The 24,397-nt window shown below is 40.9% G+C and overlaps 1 protein-coding gene across 13 annotated transcripts in view; it reads left to right on the top strand.

Moving 5' to 3' along the window:
- Nucleotides 1–24,397, top strand: part of PTPRF (protein tyrosine phosphatase receptor type F) — a 686,838-nt gene that overhangs the window by 557,604 nt on the left and 104,837 nt on the right. For 7 of the 13 annotated variants that reach the window (XM_089514948.1, XM_089514949.1, XM_089514947.1 and 4 more), the window contains 3 exons: nt 428–616; nt 8,889–8,906; nt 16,098–16,208. In XM_089514948.1, the coding sequence (XP_089371074.1) occupies nt 428–616; nt 8,889–8,906; nt 16,098–16,208 (318 nt within the window). The remainder of the gene's footprint in view (nt 1–427; nt 617–8,888; nt 8,907–16,097; nt 16,209–24,397) is intronic. The other 6 variants (XM_089514951.1, XM_089514954.1, XM_089514955.1 and 3 more) reach the window with 1 other exon arrangement.

Consider the following 24,397-nt stretch of genomic DNA (forward strand, 5'->3'; position numbering starts at 1 on the left):
CTGCCTGGGAGCATTTCTGGCAGCTTCCTAATGTGCACCCTGGCATGGATTGGTGCAATTACTTTGGCTTGTTAATTTTACATTCATTTGTTCCTCGTAGTCTTTTAATAATCATATCTGCTGTTGGAAGAGCAGAACAACATGAGGAAATGTGCAGTGAAAAATACTTGCCAAATATTTGAACTGTCTTCATTGCTAAAGGGTGCGTGTAAAAATACACTGAGTAGCTGTAGAATAGCCTGTTGCATTCTGTATAGATATACAGTGCCCTATCCAGGATCAAGATGGGGAAGTTAGCTCTGGCAGATCACTGGCAGAGGGATCTGTGCTCTGTGTTCACAGGCTGGAGTTTTCAACATGGCAAGCTGGCTGGAATGTTTCCCTATTATGTCTCACTAACATGATTCTTTGTTGTACTTTCTTGCAGAGAACCAGATCCCCTCCGGCTTTCCAACCATAGACATGGGCCCACAGCTCAAGGTAGTAGAAAAGGCCCGCACTGCTACAATGCTTTGTGCTGCCAGCGGCAACCCTGACCCTGAAATCTCCTGGTTCAAAGACTTCCTTCCCGTGGACACAGCTGCTAGCAATGGGAGAATCAAACAGCTCCGTTCAGGTAAAAGGCTTCTCATTTTGCAGACTTCTCAGGCTTTCTCTGCTATGTAAGTTATCACTTCAACTCCATTGTGGAGTTTCTGATTCTGCAAAACTGAAACACATCTTGCTAGTTGTAAAAAACACGTTGAAGAAAACAAAGGTGATGATTCATAAATAGTGTACTCATTTGGTTCAAGGGCAAAAATAAGTAATAACTCCCATTCAGTTCTTAAAACATTCTCAAATTATTTTTTAACCAGATTGGAATCAAATGCCAAAAAACCTATCAGATGATCTGCCAGGATACATTGGCACCAACTTCTGAAGTCGAAATGTACAATTCCATGTGCTGTCCCCCTCATCCCACCATCTATGCGATGTGATGGTACATTGACCTTGACAACCTGTTGGACATGAATCATGGAAAACTAAGTTGGAATCTCTTATCAGTCATGAACTGAAGTTATTTCAAGGATGAGTAATGCCAGAATTGTACAGCACTTAGCATATTAAAATATAGAATATATAAATCATTAATAATTTAAATATATTAGTCTAGCATCTTATTACTCAAAGGGGAATTAAACATTTCAAGGATTCCATTATGCTCTCCTGAAGTGGATCGCCTTAGTAATAAAAAGCTCTTGATGTAAAACTTCAGCTTTTACAGGGTTCTATGGGGTCCCACTGTGAGTGATTGATGTTTTGACTAGAGTATATGCTTCATTCAATGAAGCCTATATATACCCATAAACCCGCCTGCAATTACACTAGCATCCAAAACCACTGCTTCATATGCTTTGCAAGCAATGTAAAGTATGTGAGCATAGTAGTCTGGCTCTCAGGTTGGTATGCAGAAGAGTTTGCCTGAGTTTATAATTAGCACCATACTGACATGTGTTAGACCTCAGTCTTGCACTTGGCTCTCCCCATATAGAGCAGTGAAGGCTAATTACACTGATACATTTACAGTTTATGTAATTTCACAGTGACCTTTAGCTTAATCTTGAGATGCTTACACTGAAAGAAAATATCACCCTTGTTAATTTGACGTGAAAGGCACTATGCATACAGCACCAGGGAAATGCATCCATGGATACTTGCTCTCCATACTTACTAAATCAGCATCTGCATCTACGAGGATTGTAGGAGAGCAGGGCAAGCCTGAGGCAAATGCTAGGTTCTCAACAACATTCACATCATGTGCATTTGGTTGCTGCTGAGCCAGCTTGTGGGGTGAAAACTGAGTTTAAAAACAAAACATGTTCAGCGCTGCCATCGCAGGCAAAGTTTACATTGCTCTATTTTTCCCCTTTTTGCAAGCAGTGTCTAAAATCTCAATCATAGATCCCCTTGGTTGTAGACTATATGTGAGTTTCCAAGATCAGAAATCAATGCGTAACAAATCTGCTGCAGACCTGAGATATAACTGATTAGACTATACTGTAAATGAGGCTTACAGAACTCCATATATACTATACTCAAAAGAGAGACACAAGGTCATTATTTGTAGAGATGAAGAATTCCTAGCAAATTTAATGTAAGCATCTGGATCCTAATCACTTTTAATGGTGAACTAAGTCTCATTAATTCCAAGGAAGGTCACTTTCAGAGAGATGTGAATAGGAATATAGTCACAGTCTAATATTGCCTGTTTCTTATCAAAAATGAAGAGTTTTTAAAGTCAGGACTGTATGAAACAGGCATATTGCTACTACTGAGCTGTGTTAGACTTCATCCTTGCCAGACTCCTTTTGTTTGTTTGTTTCCATAAATAGTTCCAGGGGAAAGGTGGGATAGTAAGTAAGGCCCAGTACAGACCCAAAGAGTGCAGCACCGCATGGATGTCATCATTGTACACAGGTGCGCCAATGGCGCCCACGCATGGTGGAAAAATAACCCGCTGGGAGTAGGTTCTTTTTAAGCCTCGTGGAGGCCACAGTGTTTGTCTGCTGCGGCCTCCATCTGGGCAGATAGGTACAGCGTCTGGCCGCCCCTTTCTGCCCGTCTGTATCCCCCCTAAGTAAGTAAGTAAATATTTCCCAAAATAAATTAAGTCCTTTCTTTAATTTGTAGAATCAACAATATTTACACTGCTATATGAAATGGGGCAAATGATGGATAGGGCCCGTGACACCCCTGAAAAATAATTCAGTTCCCCTGCCTCTGGTCATTTTTATGTGACATTTTATATTTTAAAAAGCTGTTTATCTATTTCATTGGGGGGGGGGGACTTCTTTAGGGGCTAAGCTCCTTTGCACCATACCACTCAAGGCCTAGAGCACTCATGTTTTTAACACAGAAAAAGTAGCAGTACTTGCAAAGTCCTTGCCCCTCATAAAATGTTAACTTTTTCATGAAATTAGGAAAGGCTATACCAGATATGCCCTTCTTGCCTAACATTAACAACAACTTTATCTTGTTGCAGGCTTTATTATTCTAAAACTAAATAACAAATAAATTACTCAATAATAGCAGGTCTGTCCCTTCCTAATCTCACATGTGAAGAGGAGATTGAACAATTACTAGTGGGCTGTGTTTAGGAGCAAATTCAAGTTTTAATTTTTTTTAATAAACCTTTAGTCATACTTCTTACACTTAGTTTTATGAAAATATTGCACTTTGTATTAAGGACACTATTGTGACTCCCATCTCTTCCTCTGTAACCCTGTATTGATTTTACAGGACTGGATAGGTCCTGCAGCTGCTTGCCAAAATAAAATTGTTACGAATGTTTTATAATAAAATACTAAACTGTATTCAGACAAGTCAGTATAAGAAAAGCAGTTTGATTTAATTGAATAAAGTTTATTTCATGCTGTACAACATAAATTGCAACTTAAAATATGATTTAAATTGGGTTAAAGAACGATGAAATCAAGTTGTTGGGACATTTAAAAGCATGCATGTAAGACACAGTGTAAAGGTTTTATCTCAACCGTGTTAGACATTAGTTTCAAAATGTAACATAGCTGTGGTAGGATTATGATAGGTGCATGATATTCCACTCTGTTTTCCACTTTATTGCCTGTTCTTCAAGCCAAGGAAAACTAGCTAGGAAGAGAGAATTGTAAGAGTTTTGGCAACATTGTCCTTCTGTTCCCATTTGATTGCCATTGTAAAGCTTTAGTGTTGTTAATTGTTTTTATTTCTGCGATACTTCTCCCCCACTTGATGTTCAAGCTACTGTTCATTAAATAATGCTGTCAAACGCAATAAAATCTTATTAAAGTTTAGCTGATACTATTGTGGAGAAAGATGTGGCAATGTTCACATCAATGTAATGATGTTAGTTAACATCCAAAACATGGAGGAGGCAGTTACACTCAATCGAAAAGTTGTCAGAATGAGAATCAGCACACATACTGAAGTTAAAAGAAGAAAAATGGGACTATTTATTTGATTAATGATAAAAAAATATTGACCATTATAAAGTGAGATACAAATGAGACTTTTTCTAGTATGTGTAGGCCCATTCACTTCTTCCATTTTGCAAGCCAAGAAAGAAACCAGGAGCTCTTTCAATTTCGTCTGGACTACGAATCTGTGGCTAACATCTTACAAGCAAGCCATGATATTAAAACCAAGTTTAGGACAAAACAGGAAATAATGGTTTGTAACTGGTTAGTTCATTTCCTGAATGCCAACAGCAGAGAATGCCCTCTAACATCTTCCCACAATGTATTGCCTCCACTGGGACATCATAGAGGAGGATTTCTCCAACAGACCTTAGTCCAGGGGTTTCCAAGCTGGAGGTTGCGAGGTTGGGAATCCCCCCGCCTCGCCTTCTCCCCGTGGGTGCCGGAGCTGGAGCAGGCATCATGCGAGTAAAAGGGGAAGGGGCGGGGCTCCCTCCTTTCCCTTTTTCCCTGCGCGTGCCCACGCTGGCGCGGCCATACACAAAAAGGAAGGGGCGGGGGGTCGCCTCTTCCTCTCCCTTCCTTCCTGCGAGGGCAAGCACCCACAAGGAGGAAGGGGCGGGTGGGCGCCTCCTCCTCTTCTCCCCAGGGCTGCCAGGCAACCGCGGGGAGAAGGGGACGGGACTGCAAGCCCCAGCGGGCTTTGCAACCAGAAGTCCCGCCCCTTTTCCCTCTGCGGCCTCCCTATTTGGTTGGGAGGCCAGGAAGGGGTGGGACGTCCGACCGCAAAGCCCGCTGGGGCTTGTAGGTGGCCGAAACTCCCGCCCCTTCCCGGCCTCCCAACCAATCAGGGAGGCCGCGGGCGGGACTTTCGTTCCCAATGGGGGGGTCGCGGCCCAACAAAGGTTGGGAACCGCTGCTTTAGTCCTTAAGCAGGGGTGTATAGAGGTCCCAAACCATTTAGGACCTTGAGTGTCCTCAGGAGCACCTTCAATTCAAACTAGATACATAAAGGAACATAAATAGTTCCTTGAAAACCATTACTGTATTATATGATTTCTATGTCAGCCATGTAGCTGAGAGATGCAAGAGGACCAAGAAGGTAGCACTCCCATCTGTCACCTAGAAAACCAAGGCAACTGTTTCAATACTGCACATTGGCTAAATCCAGACTGAAATGGATTTAGATAATCAATTTACCTCAAAAATGTCTGATGTTGCTCAGCTACCACATAGTCAAGCACCTTGACCAAAAAGGAGATATTAGCAATGGAATGATAGGGCCTTTGTGGATAATCCCATAGACTCTGGTAATCTTGTGGAATAGCACTAATGTTGAAGGGAAAGGCAGAATTATGCAGGCTTGTTCTGAGTAACAGTACTAATACAGTACAGTAGTATCATGATAGCTGGAGGGCTGCTTTCAATCTGGTAAATTGCCCATGTAACTCTATAGCAGTGGTCCCCAAATTGTGCTCTTTAAGGGATTTTCAAAGGGAAGTCCAAAATCTCTTAAAGGGCACACTTTGGGGATAGGGTTGCCATAACTGTCTACCTCCAAACCGGGACAAATGTAAAAAAATGTAGGACATATTTTGTAAATGGAGGACACAAACAACTAAAAAACCAAAAAATTAATAAATTCAAAAAGCATTAATATAAATGGCGGCAAGCCTTCTCGGAGGCGGAGGATGCTCCTCCACCTCTGGAGAAGGCTTTGCCGATCCCAGCTAGGCTCCGAGGATCTCTCCTCGCAGCCCAGCTTGGCGGCAAGCCTTCTCGGAGGCGGAGCCGCACAGGGTCTAGCCAGTGGACTGGGCTCCAGAGGAGGAATCTCTGCAGCCGTGGCCTCCTCCTCTGGAGCCCAGCCCACTAGCTAGGCCCCACGTGGCTCCGCCCCAAGCCCTCCTTCCCAGCAAGGCCTAGTATGTCAGCTAGGCCTTGCATTACTGCCACTGCCACGCTAGAGGGAGGAAGTGGTGACCAGGAGCTTCCAGGATTGCTGCCATACATGGAACGGGACGTTCCAGACGATTGAAAAACCGTGAATGTCCTGCCTGGAATCGGGATATGGCAGGCCTATTTGGGGACCACTGCCCTAGAGCTTTACATACCAATATTATCTTCAATAATATTATGTCCATAGCCATCCTATGAGGAAAACCAAGTCTCCTGCTACTTCTATAAACTGTTGGGCTTCAATTTAGACATTATTATTGCATTCAAGGCTACACAGCATGCCTTAATCTTGCAACTGGATCAGACCCAGAATAAATGTTCATTCTTTCCTGCAATATATTATAATATAATAGCTTTCAGTAGCTATAGAACTGGGTGTCACATGGGCACAGGAAGCTGCCTTATATCAAATCAGGCCATTGGTTCATATAGCTAAATATTGTCAACATTGACTTCCAATGACTCTCTCAGATTTTATGCAGCAGCTTCTTTCAGCCCAAACTGGAAATGCTAGAGATTGAATTTGAGAATATCTGGCTGCAAAGGATATGCTGCAACATACACTCCTCTTAATAAGTCTGTTACTGGATATAATTTCAAATAAACATGTCTCTAGAGCAAGACAAAGTTTGGCCTTCAGAACTCTGGTCCATACTGAAAGTATACTGCATTGAAATGATGACCAGGAAAAATGTCATGAGCTTTCTTTTTGTGACATAAAGCTCATAGTTTTGTTTAGTGATGCTGACCACCATGAGGGAGCCTTCTGGAGAATTCCATTTTAGTTATTCAAGTATTACATTCTCTGCAAATGCCTATGTATCCCAGCTTTCCCAAGGAAACTTTGTTTCAGTGCTTCAGAGCTCTGATTCTGGCAAGAGTTATTATCTTAATGCTGTTAGATCTAAAGATTGGGTTTTAATGCAAAAGAAAGATGAGTCATCTACACTTTAGGGAATCCATTCTTTGTGTGTGCTGTGTTTTTTAGCATTTCATACAGAGTATTCAGTTACTATGTGGGCACACTTAAAATTAGCTTCAGATCTGCTTGGCAGTAGGGTAAAACAGTGCTATTTCAGCTAGCCAGGAAGTTAGCAGGATTCCTGGGTTCTATGATAGAGAGGTTTACTGACTATTAACTAAAAAGATGGGAGTGGGTATGTTAGTCAGGACTGCAGATTTTTAATTATAGCAATAATTGGGAGACTGGGTACAAAAGTGAGCACTCAGCAGATTTTTCTATTGGGCATGAAGCAATAACCTTCTTCCTGTCAGTATAGTCTGTGAGCCATGCAGGCCTCCACAATGAGAATTGTTCTATCAAGGGGAAGGGAACGGTCGTTAGAAAAACAGATAAATAGGAAGCAGATTTATTGTGGCAGAGATTACATTACCCACGACTGTAGCAATGGTGTGAACCTTCCTGATGCTTCAGTCATCCGTGGACAAAAGCATCAGCAAATATAAACCAACCATAAAGCGAAAATGGAGTAATGTCATCTCGGCTATGGAGAATGCTAAACGAAGCAGCTGGAACTGCTTTTTCTGATTAAAAGCTAGGGCTACCGCCTGAAGGAACAGGCACTAGGAGAGAGTGAAAGAGATAACAAGTGTAAATATTTTAATTACTCTTTAAGAGGCAAGTTAAACATGCTTAAAATCTGCCTTCTTTGTATTTACAGAAACTCTTTGAGTGTCTTTCTTTGTTTCCCATTGGGTGATCAGTGCTGTGGATAATGGAATGTGGGGAGCAGTTAATCTCAGATACACAGCACTCGTATGCTTACTGGTATTTATTGATCAATACACGGAACATGATTTGACGCTCTGTGTCCTGTTTAACCCTCTCTTTCTGTCTGTTTAAACTCCCCAGTTTTCTTTGGTAAGTGCTTGGTGTTCAGATGTGCAAAATCTGCATCAGACCAACACATACCATGAACTGCCTACAAATTAGGTCTGCATGACTCTCCCTGCCCTTACTAACTGCCTTCATTTGCACAAAATAAGACCAAGGGGACAAAACTGGGGATCAAAAGGGTTTGCTGTCAGATTACATACACAGGTCTCACACTGCACAGCTGGACCGTTCTAACAATAAGGCCCAGGACTGAGCAAACCCTTGTATGTAACTGTGCTTCCGCTTGATGCTTTGGAGCTGTTAGCTTCATAATCGAGCCCTCCTTATAAGATGCTCTCATAGCATGTTAAAATATTTCAGCTCCCTTATAAAGAGGGTAGAAATCACTTCTTCTGGATTATTAGACAAATTATGCAGAGCATGCCTAGCTCCTTTGTACAAAATGAAAGCTAGAAGAAAGTTCTTTACATTTTTATTTGAAAATTCAGTGCTGCAGGACAACAGTTTCTGGCCAGGAGGGAACCTGATATAGGATTTATCCACGTTACCCCTCCATTTTTCACTCCACTTTAAGTTTCAGTTACATAATCAGCAGATTTTGTCCCCAATGGTCCATATAATTTTAAACCAAGAATGTCTCTCTCACCAACCACTGTATGCTTAGTTTTCTTTTCTTCCTACACCTACCCACCCACCACCCACATACATGCTTACTCGCAGTCCACTCTCACTCTGATATTCCCACAGCCCCATCTTCTGGCAGAGTAAAAGGGCACGGCACCCATCTCCCAGTGGCTACTCCATTTCAGTTGTGGCAGTGACTGCCAGAGGTTTTGCCTAGTAGCCAGCTTGAGCAGGACAAGCAACACCTTAATTTGAAAAATGGGACCAGATTCTTGTGTTTTTAGTAGCAAAGAGCTTTACTAACCACCTGAGGGCATCACTCTGACTTGTTACTGCACATCTTTTTCTTTCTTTTTTTAAATTACTATTCCTGTTTGCTAATACAGATTCTAGCTTTGAAAAACTTTCTACTTTTTGTTACAATTTTCTTCCTTTCCTCTTTGTACTAACGCTTCTCTCTAATCTTATTTGCATTCAAATTACCTCACCAGGTGGTACACCAATCAGAGGTAAGAATGCTGAACTGTGCCTCCAGTTGTCATGTCACTCCATTTCTTTTCTGCCATGTTGCCTCTCCAGCAGTATGACATCTCTAGCTATTCTATCACTCCAGATTCAGTCAGCACACTGTCTCACCTGCTGTCCCTTCCCATGTGTCCTTGTTTGTTGTTTATTTTTAGTGTGGCACCTTGTAGAATCATCCATTGCAGGTATGCACAGGTTAAAGGGGGTTATTCAACGGGCGGTTTGCAGAGTGGAAAATGATGTCTTTGTTCATGCCACAGACTGCTCTGAAGTCTTCGGTCTTTGGATTCAGTCACCCTCAGGGTACTGAGTCCCAGCGGGATTGAAATAGCCACTGTTTTGAAGAATGTAACATTTTCACAAGAGAAGAGCAAAGTCTTTTCTACTCTACTGTTTCTGACAGGAATTGACATAATAAAAAAGGAAAGAATTTTTTTGGAATTTTGGGCAATGAATGTGAGAGCTGAAAGTGCACCTTTCCTGTTTATTGGCTCTTCTATTCTGAAGACTGAGGGAGGAGATGTAAGAAATCAGCTCCACCCCTTCTGAAGCCTTACACAGATTCACAGTGCACCATAGCAGAAAGATTTGTTGTGAATAAATGAATCAGACACACATCTGGCTGCCTTAAATCTTCAGTTGTTCAACCCAACTCCAGTCTGACAGCTCTGCGTTCCCAGGCCTGCTAGTTTCAATGCTTATAGATATGCTAGCAATTTTTCTACTCTAAATGCACAAAGTGGTCCTGGGAATTAATTTTAAGGTTGTAATGAGTACTATGTAGTTTGACTCTGATCTCTTGTGATTTCAGTTACTGCTGTTGACTGACCCCTGAATTTCCTGATGAAGTTATTATCACCACTAAATTACACTCTTTCATTTGTCCAATACTCCCCCTTCTTTCCTTCCCTCTCCCTCTTCACTGAATCACTGCTGGAAGTTAATAATCCAACTCTTTGGAACTGGTTCTGTTGCTGGGGGTTAATGTCTTCAGTTATGATTAAATGATTTTGGAGCAAATGTGAGTTGCTGTTTTTAGTTCATATGTTGCATCAGTTGCCTGGATGGAAAATCTGGGTCAGGGGAAAAATTGTAAACGTTGTTTTGCTACAAGTGTGTTCTTTAACAGTCTTTCCTATTTGGCGTGCTAAAAGACTGACACCTATGATGTCACTAGGGGTTTTTTCAACTATTTCTCCACTTCTATCATAGTTTTCATAGCAAAATTAAGGACCCTATGATAAACAGTGATGCATTTCATGAGCAGGTTGGGCCTTTTCCCTGCATGTATAACTGCCATGTGTTTCCTCCTGTCAACATGTGAGGACATTAATGACTCAGCATCAGAACCATCCAGATGTTCTACACATTCTTTCTGGGAAAGTAGACATATCTCTATAATTAGAATCTTCCATCTCATAAAACATAAATCTCCCTATCTGAGTCCTAATGAGGTATTTTAAGAATGTGCTTGACATTATTTAAAACGTATGTGTCCCATTTGAATGTCAAAGATGACATTTCTGGAAGGGCCAGCATTCACCTCTTGGCACCTCATACAGGATTTCTGTCAGAGTGATACTTTTATTAAATATGCAAACTACTGAGTCTCTAAAGATAACAACTATGATAGATAAAGACAGTTATGTGAAAAGGGAGTGTATACTTACATAGTGGCCTGCAAAGTCTTCACTGAGGTAAGTTTTTTGCATTTCTGGGATGTATTTGATTAATCTGGAAATACATGAAGCTAACAAGATTTGGGTTTTTAAAAAAATGGTTAGCTGGATGTTTGTTTTTAATAATTAATGGTTGATGATCTACATATATGTATAATCTACATGAATGTTTTGAAAACTAAAATATTCTCTTCCTGTTGAATGAATGAACATGTAATAAGATGTCAGGCCAGGCAACTGGAGAAGCAGAAGTCAGATGTCTTTCTTCTGAGACTAACTTTTATGTTAGGCCTTACAGCCATAAGAAGGAATGCTGTCCAGAGGTGCTGTCATTTTTCTGAGAGCTTGTGTTCTCAAGACATGTTGTCACTTTTAACATTCCCCCTTTGCTTTTCAGGTGAGACCCAGGCTGAAAGGTCAGGGTGAGTTTTGATAGACTGTTCAGAGCTGCATGGGTCTCGCTGGTCACTGGCAGGTTAGAGAAGAGGGTGAATGGATGGATGTTAAATTTTGAAGGATGACTTAGGATAAGGCTACAGTGAATTCTTTTTTAGGGGAAGTGGCACACATCCCCTTAGCAAAGTTCATATCAAGTGTTCTGTGTTGCCATAGAAATTGACATGAGTAGATATAACGGACAATGACCTGTCTTGAGCTGCTTTTCTCCTAGACATAGAAACCCAGGTATGTTTATAGAACTCTGATACTACAGATTTGTCATACCAGCTACATGGGAAATAATGGAGATATTAAAGGGGAAACAGCCCTTTAAATAATTATGTTCTTGGGAACTAGCTTCTCTGTGCCTAAGAAATTCAGAAAAGGAATTGGAAGCAACAGAAAGCAATTATATTATTGGCTGGATTTCACACACCCTTCCATATGAATTTCATACCTGCAAAAAAGAAAGAAAACTATTTTAAAACAAAAAGCCTGAAAATTGGCAGAGTAGTGCTGAGAAATCTTTTATCTAATATGTTTTGAAATTGCCCATTTCAAGCTGTTTTTCCCCCCGTTAGCACCTTTATAGGAGATTGCTACCTTTTGGCAGTCCTGCTTCTTTTGGGGCCTGAAAATCTCTATCTCTCTTTTCTTTATCTGGAGCAGACTGGAGACTTGCATAGAAGCTAGATATATGAGACACCAAAAGGAAGGAAAATCAGTTGGGAGCTGCATTCCTGCATTTTGCTGTTGTGGGATCCTCAGTTGCATAGCATTGCCAGCAACTGCCTTGTACAGTGGGCCCTTGTTATCCATTGGGGTTTGGTTCCAGGACCCCCATAGATAACAAAATTTGTGAATGCTCAAGTCCCATTAAATATAATGGCACAACAAAATGGTGTTCCTTATATAAAATGGAAAATCAAGGTTTGCTATTTGGAATTTATACTTTTTTGGAATATTTTCAAGCCATGGGTGCTTGAATCTGTAGATAAAAAAGTCAGTGGATAAAGAGGGCCGACTGTATATATCACAGAAGCTCATCTTCTTTCCAGGCCCCAGCCATGCCACTCATTGAGTTCAGGGAGGAGATGATCACTAAGAAATTGTTATAGTAGTTCCCTTGTATAATTGTGATAAAGGTGGATAGACAGGTTTGCCATTCTGTGCACTAATTACAATAATTAGAAATGTTTATTGGTATGCTTACAGAGTAATCCTAGACAAACCTATTCAGAAATGGTTCTCTCTTACATTCAGTGAAATGTACTTGATATAGCTGTGTGTAAGATTGCACCTTTGGCATACAAGAGCCTTTTTAAGAATTTGACCAGAAAGATTAAAATCTACTTGCACAGTATCATCCAGGCTTTTTATAGACCTACATCTGTCATTATAGTAAAAATTGTTGAGAAAATTTCCTGGAACTTTTATCCACGTGTCACATAGACTTTTCAGTTTTCAACTTGGCTTGAATGGCAGGGCACAAACCAGGAAACTGCTCTGTTGTGTAGAGAGGACCTGCACAACAGAAATGCAGGGGAGTCTGCAGAATATTTTCCAACCAGTCTCTCTACCTCCATCCAATCTTTTTTCAGTTCTATCACTGTGGGATATATGCGTGTATAGGAGTAGAATAAGAGAGCATATGTGTATATGTATGCACATATGCATATCCTGAAATAATCTAAGCCAAGGAAAAAGAGGTCTAGAACCTTTTCCCTGGGGAATTCCCTTCATCTCACATCAGCCACACTTCATGTCATTAGTACTTCCTTATTATTTTACATGTAAGCATTTACATGTGAATGAAAGAAGTCATGAATGAACTAGACAAGATCCTAGAGTGTAAAGATACACAGCAGAACACTAAAGCCATTATGTTCCCCATTATGGGTGTGAGAACTGGACAGTGATTTGAGATGTGATACTAGAAATGGGTGCAGATGATACTGTGGACAGCCAGAAAGACAAACAAATGGGTCCTTGAACAGATCAGGCCTGAACTCTCCCTGGAAGCAAAGATGACAAAACTGAGGTTGTCATACTTTGGTCTCATCCTGAGAAGGTATGACTCACTAGAAAAGACAAAATTACTAGGAAAGATAGAAAGCAACAGAGAGGAAGGCAACATGCTAGATAGATAGACTCAATCAGGGAGGCCACAGGCCTGAATTTAAAGGATCTAAACAGAGCAGTGGAGGACAGGGAATCTTGATGTCTAATGCACAGGGTTGCCACAAGTCAGGACCAACTGAAGGGCAGTTAAGAACATTTATGTATCATCATAGGTGAAGGTATATGGTCTGTATAATTTTTTTTAAAAGCCCTACAAAACTGATGCATTACTGCTGCTGCTGTTGCTGCTGCATCTTGTCTGAGCAACTGAATACTAAGATATAAAATGCAGGATGTCTGCCAGAACATGTGAAAGTACCATAGGTAGTAGTAGCAGGAAGCAGGGTTCCAAGGATGGAATTTGTTTCACCTTCCCCCAGCCCCAAGACGCCCTAATATAACAACAGGGAGGGCTCTTGCTACATCGTTTTTATTACATAGCAGAACTCGACGAAGTTCATTTTTTATTCTTGACATATAGACTTAGGCTACAGTTTCAATTTATCCTTCTAAATAATGTAGATGGCGTCAGTTGATTCACATTAGTTTTCCTTCTGTTCCAATGATATGAAAACTGAATTTGACCTCCACACCTTGAAGTGGGAAGAGCAGAGACAGCAATTTCAGCTTCTGTTCTCATAGTGCTGTTTTCTCTGGCGAACGGAAATGGGTTCAGACTCTGACAAGCAGGCAGGTTAATCCTTTTCTCTCTTGGTTCAGAAATGTGTGTGCGTGTGCATGTGTGTGTGTTTGACTTATGACAAAAGCCCTCTTCCACAGCTTCTGGAAGCAACAAGAAAGACTTTGCCTTGGAAATATGGGGTTCTCTTTCTGGCAAAAAAGCATCGTGTGCTTTTAAATTCATCCTACATCATTATCATTGTTGTTATTATTATCATTATTGCCTTCATCACTGCTGTTTTTACATTCTTCACAACCTGGATGTTTACCATAATAAGGGAATTAAGGGAGGGAGAAGTGAATGGGCACATGATCCATTCATGTTGGTCAAGAAAAGTAAGAACAATCTGATAAATGCAATTTTAGCCATAACTGCCCCTAATGTGGTTTTTCACATTTAATGTCATTGCATGGATTTAACACAAATTGTGCCATTACATTCATATTTATTTATTCATTTTATTATGTTGACCACTGTTTAAACTGAGGTTGGGCAGCCTGTGGTCCTAGAAGAGCCAAGGGGTTACTGGGAGTTCCAGCTTAATAATATCTGGAAGGCCACACAGTTTACGTTTTAGAACCACAGTCTGAATCGGTCAACAGCAATCTGCCCTTATGGGCAGGAGAAAGAATGGAGTGGTATAGGGTTGTTAGGTCAGGATTGTTCTAGGCCCTAAGATTCTAGGGCCCAAACTTGAGGCCTGGAGAGGACCCATTGTGATATACAAAGATGATATTATAAGAGGCAACACCAGTGATGATGTTAAGCATGATAATTCATCATCAATCACAGTTGCACAGAATACGCCATTCAGATTAAAAAAACAAGTCCAAATGAGGATAGCACATGCACACATATTTCAAGGCAGTGCTCTTGCCCTGAAATTCCACCACCTTGGCCAGAAGACTGGAGAAGAGGGGCCAGGTCTCGACATAGGGGAACCCTAGTGTGGCAGAGAAAGAGAGAGAATATGGCAGCAGAAAAAAGAGAGAGTCTACTTTTGTTTCTTCACCTCTCACACTGTCTTCAGTCATAAACAACATTGACAGATTTCCCCAGAGAGAATACAGCCCATGGTAGAAGAAATTGCCTGTTTGACATTCCCACTGTGGTACTCATATTGTTGATCACCCCCTGTGGTGGTCTTGTCTCACCATCTCCACACTGTCCCTATAGGTATGCTGCCACCAAGATCCTCATTGGATACAGTTCCTCCAAGACCTGTGTAAAGCTGTTCCTTTTATAATGAGTGTTCTTTCAGTATTTAGGCTCTAAACTCTACATTCAGGCTTTTTTGGGCTCCCAGGAACTTTCTGACTCTTAACAGTAGGCCTAGTTATAGTCAACAGATAATATATGCTTACTATACATACGTAAATTATTACATTCATAGATAGTATATTTTTGTAAAAAACAACAACACCTGTACATCAAATAATCTTAATGTATTACATAATCCACCCTCACAGTGGATTGCTCACACTCTTTATCCAAATCCTAATCCTGTCTACCCAACTGTCATCCTTACTTTACCACCTCATCCTAACATCATCTCTCATCCACATTCTGTCTACAAAGCACCAACAATATACAATTCATCCAGCATTATTCTCCTGTCTTTCAAACTTCATACACTGTTGTAAGCATACTTGCGATGTAGCATAATGCAGCGCAAAATAAGAATACAGTGCTGCAGTATAACTTATCACAACCTCCCTGGATTTAAATGTATGAGAAAGTTGTTAATTGTTACTGAGAGTGATAGTCAGAGACAGAGAAACAAAGTCTAACATAGGGTACAAATTTTGTTATCATTTCTATTTTTATATTTGATTACTCATGACTTGTGCAGGAGTACAAGTTTAATTGTCACAATGGAATTGATAAGAGTTGGTTGTATTATTTCATTATTTGTCACACAGAAGACTTATATATTATAGTGTGATTTCAGCGTAAAAGACCTATATTCTTTTGAAAGGTTCTGTATTTAGCAAAAATTAACATTTTACATAAGTGATTAGAAAGGTATAAGTAATCCATTTTCCTATGCAGCTATACAGACTGGAAACATCAGCTGACTTTTAACAGAAAACATGGATGCCTTGTTGTGACCCTGTGAGAAGCATCATGTCACATATTTGTTTAAAATCATTTTATCTTTGTGCTCTTGATAGAAAAGAGACACACAGGCAAAACATGCATATTTTTAAATATTGTGTAACAATCTCTATTGTTTGTGTCTTGTTTCTGCATAGGGGCCCTGCAGATTGAGAACAGTGAAGAGTCGGACCAAGGAAAATATGAATGTGTTGCCACGAACAGTGCAGGGACCCGTTATTCAGCTCCAGCCAACCTTTATGTGCGAGGTAAAGTTTGAGAAGGCAAGCCTCCATCCCTTTCTCCCTTCTTTCCATGGCAATTGCCTCTCAAATGACCCATGGGGCATTGCAACAAGCGGGTACTTTAAGGATACTTTATGAACCATTCTCTTTTGCAGGGATGAATGGGTGAGGGCTTTGCAGTGATTAAACCAACAGGACCAGTGTGCAAATCTGTAATGAGCTTCAAGAAGAAGGGGCAATCATTTTAAATCCTTCATTTGTGTGTTGTTGTTTTTTTGGGGGGGTTGTTTGTTTGTTTGTTTGTTTTTAAACAAAGATGTCCTTGTGTTTGGGTCTCTTTGAAATTAGTGGGTCTTTCCTCCTAGGCTTGATCTCTTCTCTTGCAGGTGAGCAAATACGTCATGTTGGCTGTGGAAGAGCATCTTAGCTTTCATAAGTTGTCTTGGTCAACCCCCCCTCAGCAACAAAGATAATTGCTGCAGCTATTACAATATTTCTATTCCTGCTGAGAATCAGCTGCAGTTTGTTGCACAAAGCCACTTTGCCAGACTGTTTTCTTATCTCTAATATTCCCAGCACTTAAAATAGGAGGGGCTTTTATTTCTACATTAAATCTGATATTGAATTGTGTGTTTGGAGGGCAAAGAGTACAGTACTTCATTAAAAGCTGGTGAATTTTCTGTTTGCGTTTTGCAAGGAGACAATATGTATTCCCATTGGTGAAACTTTGCCTAAACTAGGACAGCACTGTTATGCATCCCTGGGAGGTGGTTTGGAGCTTGCCTAGAAATAGGAAGGGGAAATGTGTCAGTGTGGTCTCTTTGACTGGTTGGCAGATAAACTCATCTCTCATTTCTTCCTAGGACCTGGATACTAACAACTGCCTGTTTAGAAGTAATGTTTTCATCATTATTCTCTTCTCTTCTCTTTTCATCTCATTTTCCTCCTCCCCCTGCCCTGTGTCTTTCCAGCCCCACTTCCAAACAATCTTATGAAAAAAAGCTGCCTTAACCAAGCTGAGGAATAGTTATTCTTGAAAAGGCCAAGATGACTTGCTGTGTGATTGCTTCTAGGTCTTTCAGTTGCTGTCATTGTATTCAGTGCTCATTTTCTGCAGGTGCCTTTTCATTTTGCAGAACAATTTCGACATATAAATCTGTAAGAAGCTGAAGTTTCAAATATTCTCAGAACTCTTTATCTGTGCAGCAGAAACACCCATTTCACACCCAGAATGTGATTATGATTGACCTTGCATTTCCTATATTCTTACAAATAAGTTTCATGCTACTCAAGCCATTTATCCCCAAAGTAAGGGGAAATGTATATTTGAATATACCCCATGCTTATATTGTGCAGACTTTTGTACATTCTCATTCACTGGTCCATTCTGTTTCAAGTCTCTGTCCCTATGTCTAGCCTTTGCAAACATTCTTGGGAAAGCTAATGTTTCGCCTGAATGCACAATTTGCCAAGGCAAAGAAACCTCACCTTTAAGCCTGCCTGAGTCCCTGTTTGCCGAGTCTTTCTTTATTTAGCTATAGAACTCCCATTGGACTCTAAGAAGTGCAGTAAACTGTAACCCCAGTCTTGATGGGAAGAGCAGGTTGTTCAGCTAGCTGGTTGCTTGGCTGGCTCTGGAGATAAGGTGGCATGAGCCAAGTTTCTGATAGGGAGATGTTTAGCCCTGTGTGTGTGGTTCATTTTCTATTAACCATCGTATTTCTAAGGCATAAATTTTGGGACAAGCCTCCTTTTTATTGCACATAATCTTTACAAGGTTGGACTCCAAGCTGCAGGATTGAGATAAAGCCCCACAGTATATGAAAGACAGGTTACTACATAAATTGTCCCCTGTGGAGGTTTGCCATATGTACTGTTTCCCAGACAATATTTATGCAGGTGGCTTTGTTTTACAAAACAAAATAGGTACTCTAACCAACCCAGTGAAAGACTTTCACAATTCCTCTAGCTTACTCAAGCCATCCTTTGTGCCTTTGTCAAAGCAAGAAGGTGCTTTCCCTGTTTCTTGGATCTGAGAAAACAGAATAGGCTATGTGTGTGATTATTGTCCATAGCAATGTTGACATTTATGTTGCATGCTAGTTTCACAGTACACAGGGACAAAACTGTACTGCAGCCACAATGGTCCCTTCACACACAAATCAGGAAGGATTGCTTTGCATTGGGGAAGGGAAACCTGAACCTTTTCCTGGTAGTTACTTTTCTAATCAACTACCCCAGCTCATCTCTCTCAAAACACCCTCCTGCCTTTATCATTACTGCTTTACATCAGGAAAGAAGTGTGGAGGATGTGTATTAGTCTTCCGAAAGTCACTTTTCTACTACAGCTCCTCATCCACTTGCCCTGCCTCTCTCATATGTACCCCTGCTTTCATCTGCTAAAAATTAGGTCTGCCATATAGGGATTTTACATAGTATATCTCACCAGAAAGTCTTGTTTGAACATAACTTTGAGAGTTTGTCTGGTCTGCACCTTTGGTGAAAAGGGTATTGAGAGAAAGTACCTCCAAGGTAGAGAGGTTTTGTCTGGTGCTGTAACCACAATTAATGGCTGTGAATAAACCTTTTGACCATTATGGGTGTAATTCTAATTTTTAAAGGTCAGATCACCATTTCAAGGCCAAAGAAGCAAAAATGTAAACCTGTAAAAATATTAGATCAGACTTTGTGTATGTCTTCTAGCTAAATACTCTGACTGGCAGCTGCTCTCCAGGGTCTTGGTCTGTCAGGGTCTTTTACATCACCTGCTATGAGAATCTTCCAACTGGAGATGCCAGGAACCTGGAACCTTCTCCTCTGAAAGTATGCAACTGAGTTACATGATCTCCCTTAACAATGATTCTTTGTGTAAAGCAAGTTAAAACAATGCCATTAGTGAAGCTTGAGGATGATTTCTCATTGCTGTTAGTTAACACTGCTTGAACATTTCTGGCTCAGGGATAAAACTGCTCTGTGAAAATATGCATTCCCTTAAGGGAGTTTGTCCAGGGCAAATGTCTCTTCTCTGAGTTGGTTGATTTCCAGAAGCATCACTGAACACATTTACACATCTGTCAGGATGCTCCTGCAGGGATGCATAATTAAGTATAAATAAGCATAAAAGGATTGTTTAGTAATACTATAAACACAGTATTAGGTCATGGACCTGGCTTGGCCAATACCGGATCTGTGTCCCAAAGTGACCAACAGAGGTGCAATAGAAAACAATGGGGTTCATGTCCTATTGCAGAAGCCATTGTGGATCCTTTCCACAGTTCCTACCCCTTTTCTCTTTATGTCAGTCAATATTAAATTTCCAAGCCACCTTGGATGCCCAGTTTTGATGATATTCAAATTAGGAAGTTCAGTCATCCCAATTATGCCTCCTTTCCTTTTCCTCTTGCTAACTATTCCTCAAAATAAAATAAAAGTGTTTGATTTCTTTCTCATTTTACTCATACATATATGTGTATGTGATTTTCTTCTTCATGATCTCTATGCCTCACATAAATAGGTAGTCCTGCACATTGCACAAGTGCACTGCATAGGTGCAGGACAACCCATTTGTGTGAGTACACAATTTTCTACTTGAAAACCTACAGTTACAGGTATGCTACCTGTCCTTATCCTGCTTTTCTCCCAATATGGAATCTATATGTGGCTGAATGTACAAATTATAAAAAATATACAAAGAGGGCCTTTTCAGTCATAGTAACCTTTGGGACTCCCTTCTGAAAGAGGCTTGCCTATGTCTAGCATTACCTCTGTGTGTGTTTGGTTTTAGGAAATGGGTAAACAATGGAGGAGATAGTTATGTTTTGCATCCTTCATAAGGTTAATATAATTTTTCTAATCAGTTTAGGGCAGTCCTACTTCATGCAGAATGAGCTCTGCCTCTTCTATTACTTTCTGTTTCTCCACTGAATACTGAAAGCAGCACAATGCCTTGTGATTGCTTCTTCACTGTCACCTTTGCCATTTTGATTCTATCAGCCCTCATTAAGCAAGGTAGACCTAGTAATACCTGTCAGGCAGATGGTGTCCATGAAACATGGAACACTCAAAACCTGTCCTGGCTCCTGTAGGCGATAGCAGGACTTGTGTTTATGGGTATCAGGACATGTTTTGCATCTTAAGATCATTCTTCCCATGGTAGACGGAAGCTATTGCGTTGCTCACTGTCAGACTTTTAAGCCCTAGTGTTCTGAAAAGAGCAGGAAGAGTTGCTTCCTCCTGTGCCAAAGATAAGGAATGAAGTGAAGGGCTCTGGGGAGTACATGAGCATTCCAATTCAGTCAGTGTCAGCATATTTACTGATAAAACAGGAGCAGTTTCAGCATTAGATATGAGGAAGCGCAGCTTCTCCCATCCAGGTACTTTTCTTTCCAGAATGGAATCTGCTGCAAACGTTTATTTCCTATAATCCATTAGTGTAAAAAGAGATTAACAGATAATCCAGCAATTAGTAACAAATTACAGGCACCAAACTCATTTTGACTGATAGGCTAGAAAGTTATCTGTTTGTATTAGTGCGTTTAATAAGTGCACCTTGCTTACTGTAATCTAAAGTACAAACACATCTGGGCAAATCACTGCAGTGTGCCTGTCTTGACATTTGAAACTAGCCCTATACTGAGGAGTTTTATTATAGCATTGATGTGGACCTAGGGATAGCACAGTCCTTTTTTCCTAATACACATTTCACTGTTAGTGTCCTTTTATGGAGTGCTGGTAGTTCTGCAAAGAGTATCCCCTAAGCCTGAATCTAAGACCCAATTCTCACTAAATGGTAAACCAACTCAGAGATATAGCAAATAAGTGGATGATGCTCACACGATTGCATGTTCCTCCATATAAAATCCTGCTGTCACATAGAAAACTCATGTCAACGACAAGCGATCAACTTCCAATCTCTCTCTCTCTCTCTCTCTCTCTCTCTCACACACACACACACACACACACACACACACACACACACATTTCCATTGTTTGTCCTTAATTGCTGCTGTAACAATATTGATTGTAACCTTTGTAGAAGTAAACTCAATCCTCTGGTCTGTACAAAGGGATGAATGCAAACCTGTCCTTCCATTCCAGTTCCAGAGTGTTTCAGTGCTATTAAGTATGTACTGTGTGTTAATGTTTAGGTTCCTTGGTTCCTTTTGTGTACGCTCTTCAAAGGCCAAGTAGGAGCTGTGCAGCAGTGAAGCTAGCTGAAATTCAAGCTTCTGTTACCCTTGCAAATAATTTACTGGTGGTACTGTCCACAGTGTATAGCATGCCTTTAAAGGTTTTTAATTGATGGTATGTTTTGCTGACAGACTAGCTTCCCCCCTCCCTTTAAAATGTGACTCATAAGCAGTTTCTAACCACCAGAGTTTTGCCTTCTCTTATCAAAGGTTCAATTTCAGACAGTGCACCACAGAAATCTAGCTGCTATAAGGTCATCCCTGCAAAAGAAATGAGATCTTCCATGCCCTTCAAGAAAATGTAACTAACCTCTTACTGTCTCTCCTGCAGGAACAAAAAAAGGGAATGTACTGGATTGCCCTCCTGATTTTGGGTGACTGTTGCTTTCCTTTCTTGCCCAACTTTCTTTTGCAGTTGAGTGCATCAAGGGCCCTGACGCAGCAAATCAGTTCATGGTGTACTATTGTTTCTCTGCTGCTTTCAGCTCTCTCTCTCAATCTCTCTCTCTCTTTTTTTTTTTTTTTTTTTTTGGGGGGGGAGAAGGAGCAAGAACCTCTCTGTGCTAGAAGAATTTCATTGTTCACTAGGACTGCTTCCTCCATGTTGTGCAGTGATGGGGCATGTGTGGTCATAATGAGCTGTGTGTGTGATGGATGGGCTTAAAGTCACTTATGCAGTTAGAACAGAGCTTGGCCCTTGACTTGAAATCCTGTGGTGTCTAAAATGCAGTGGGCATGTAAGTGTGTGGAATATGTATGCTTCTGTTCTTGTCTATGCGTGGCCAGGAATAGGGCTGCCTACCAACATCTCCTAAGCCTTGTTGTGTCTGGGACTCATGCCCCTACATACAGAGGGTTGGGTTACATGACAGGAATGAGTGGCTTCTGTGCGTGTGTGCGCACATGTGCATTTGCACAGTGGGTAATTCTGGCCGGTCTCAGCCATCATGTCTTGTTGTTTCAGTGCTGTGCAGACACATGCAGCTTGGCCTGTTTTTACTCTCTGTGTTTTTCCTTGTCTTTTTTTATTCCCTTTTCATCTTCATCGCACAATGTCATCAAACAAAACAAACTTCCATCTCTCAGATCAGCGAGAAGGTTGGTCCTTTTCACTTCTTATCCATCTACAGTATGCCACCTCTGATGGGACTTTTCCAGTAGGGGATGGAGAGCCAGCCCTGCAAAGGGAGGGCCTGATGGCCCCTGGCTCCCTGCCAGACACTGCCCAGCAGGCCTAATGGAATCTGCCTCCTGTTTGCCATGACCTTGCTGATAGCATTGACCACACTGCTTGCATGCCTTTGCCGCTTGATGTTTAAAATGCACAGACCCTTATCTGCATGCAGCCCACCAGAAAGATTTCCTTGTTTCAAGTGCGAGTGGGGAGCATGTATTTAAAAAACAGGTAGCTTAGAGAGAGTGTTTTGTCTTACCCTGCTCCTCCAGTGCATCTTCTCTTTTTGTTTTGGGATGCAAGGGACTGATTTGAAGTGTAAATCAATGTAAGGGATATGGGATGAGTCTCATAGTGTAAGCTGGTTTTGAGTGGAGTTAAATAGAGAATGTGGGACAGTAAAAGTAAATGATACAACAGAGTTACCGTTAAAAAAAAACTTGCAATATTTTCAAATGAAATTGCTTTCATTTGACATCTTCCCTTTAGAATAAGGGTAGGCAAATTATAGCCCTCCAAATGGTGGCTAGCCAGGATAGCCAATGGGGGGAAATGCTAGAAGTTGCAATCCAACAACATCTGGAGAGATGAATTGGATGCTGTGCTTAAGATACAAGTAAAGTACCATTGAGCTACCATTTGCTGAGTCATCTTTAGTCTGACGCTTAGGACATTATTCTTCCCTAGACAAAGCATCAAAAAGGGCAGGGGTTGTATTAGAGGAAATAGAATGTGCCACTGCCTTGCCTCTCTTTCTCTTATTGATAATGCTGTAGTGTTGAGCTGAAAGATGATCACTGGGCAACAGTTTTGTTGGCAGCTATATTTGTCAGCTCCTATATTTTTCCTGAAGGAAGCTCCAGTCCTGATCTAGAAAACTGTAAAATGCTGTTTGGTATTGGGATTATGGGGAAATACTTGCCAGGCTCACCAGTGCCTGAGCCTGGAAAGATTCCTTCATATAACCACAAACTTTTTTTATTATTGTTATTTCTGGTAGCATCCCTTCTGTGAGGGAAACAGCACTCATAATTTTATCCAACCACCAAAGTGCCAAATATGATAAAGTGTATAATACTGGGAATTATGTGTATGGCTGCCTCCACACTGCAGAAATAATGTGGTTTGACACCACTTTAACCACCATGGCTGAGTGCTATGGAATTTTGGGAATTGTTGTGTGCAGTGGCACCAGAGCAAAGCTCAGAGCATGTTTTAAAAGGGAACTAAAGAGGACATTTCATCCCCTGCAGATGTCTGTGTCTACTTGTAGTGATTGCAGGACTGATGAATAGAGCCTTCTGCATGCTAGGACTTCTGGCTAGCATAAAAAGAGTACTTGATTTTTCAAAGTGTCTGCCCTCTCATGCTTCTGGTTTAGTACAAGAGCACTAAAAGGCTGTTGAAAAGCATCTGTTTGGCTATGCCCTTAAACAGAGACCCCCTCATCCTACTGACAACTTTACTTCATTAGGATTGTAATTAGAGCATGTTTAATGAGCTGCTATTGCAGTTGTCCCAGAGCAGTAGCTTTTGTTCTCATTATCCTTCTCTAAATATGTTCTCCTTGGAGAGCAGTGGGGTGAGAAAGTTTTCTTGTGTCCAGTCTAAACTGAATTAGGGCGTATTGAGGGCAACATCCCATGAAGTCGAGCAGGGATAGAAGCTGACAAATGGTGAAAAGAACCTAAAGCTACATAGATTCCCCATGCCCAGTGCTCTCTGTTTTACAAGGTTAAATAACCCAAAGAAATTCTATTCCTTATTCCAATGGGATTCTCAAGCATGTATCAGCAGCATCAGTCTTCAATAACAGATGGTCACTTAGGGCTTTTTCATGAGTGATCTTT

Source organism: Sceloporus occidentalis, unplaced genomic scaffold (assembly GCF_023333645.1).
Source record: "Sceloporus occidentalis isolate IW3139 unplaced genomic scaffold, rSceOcc1.0.p SCAF_3, whole genome shotgun sequence".
In the NCBI taxonomy this organism is placed as follows: Eukaryota; Metazoa; Chordata; class Lepidosauria; order Squamata; family Phrynosomatidae; genus Sceloporus; species Sceloporus occidentalis.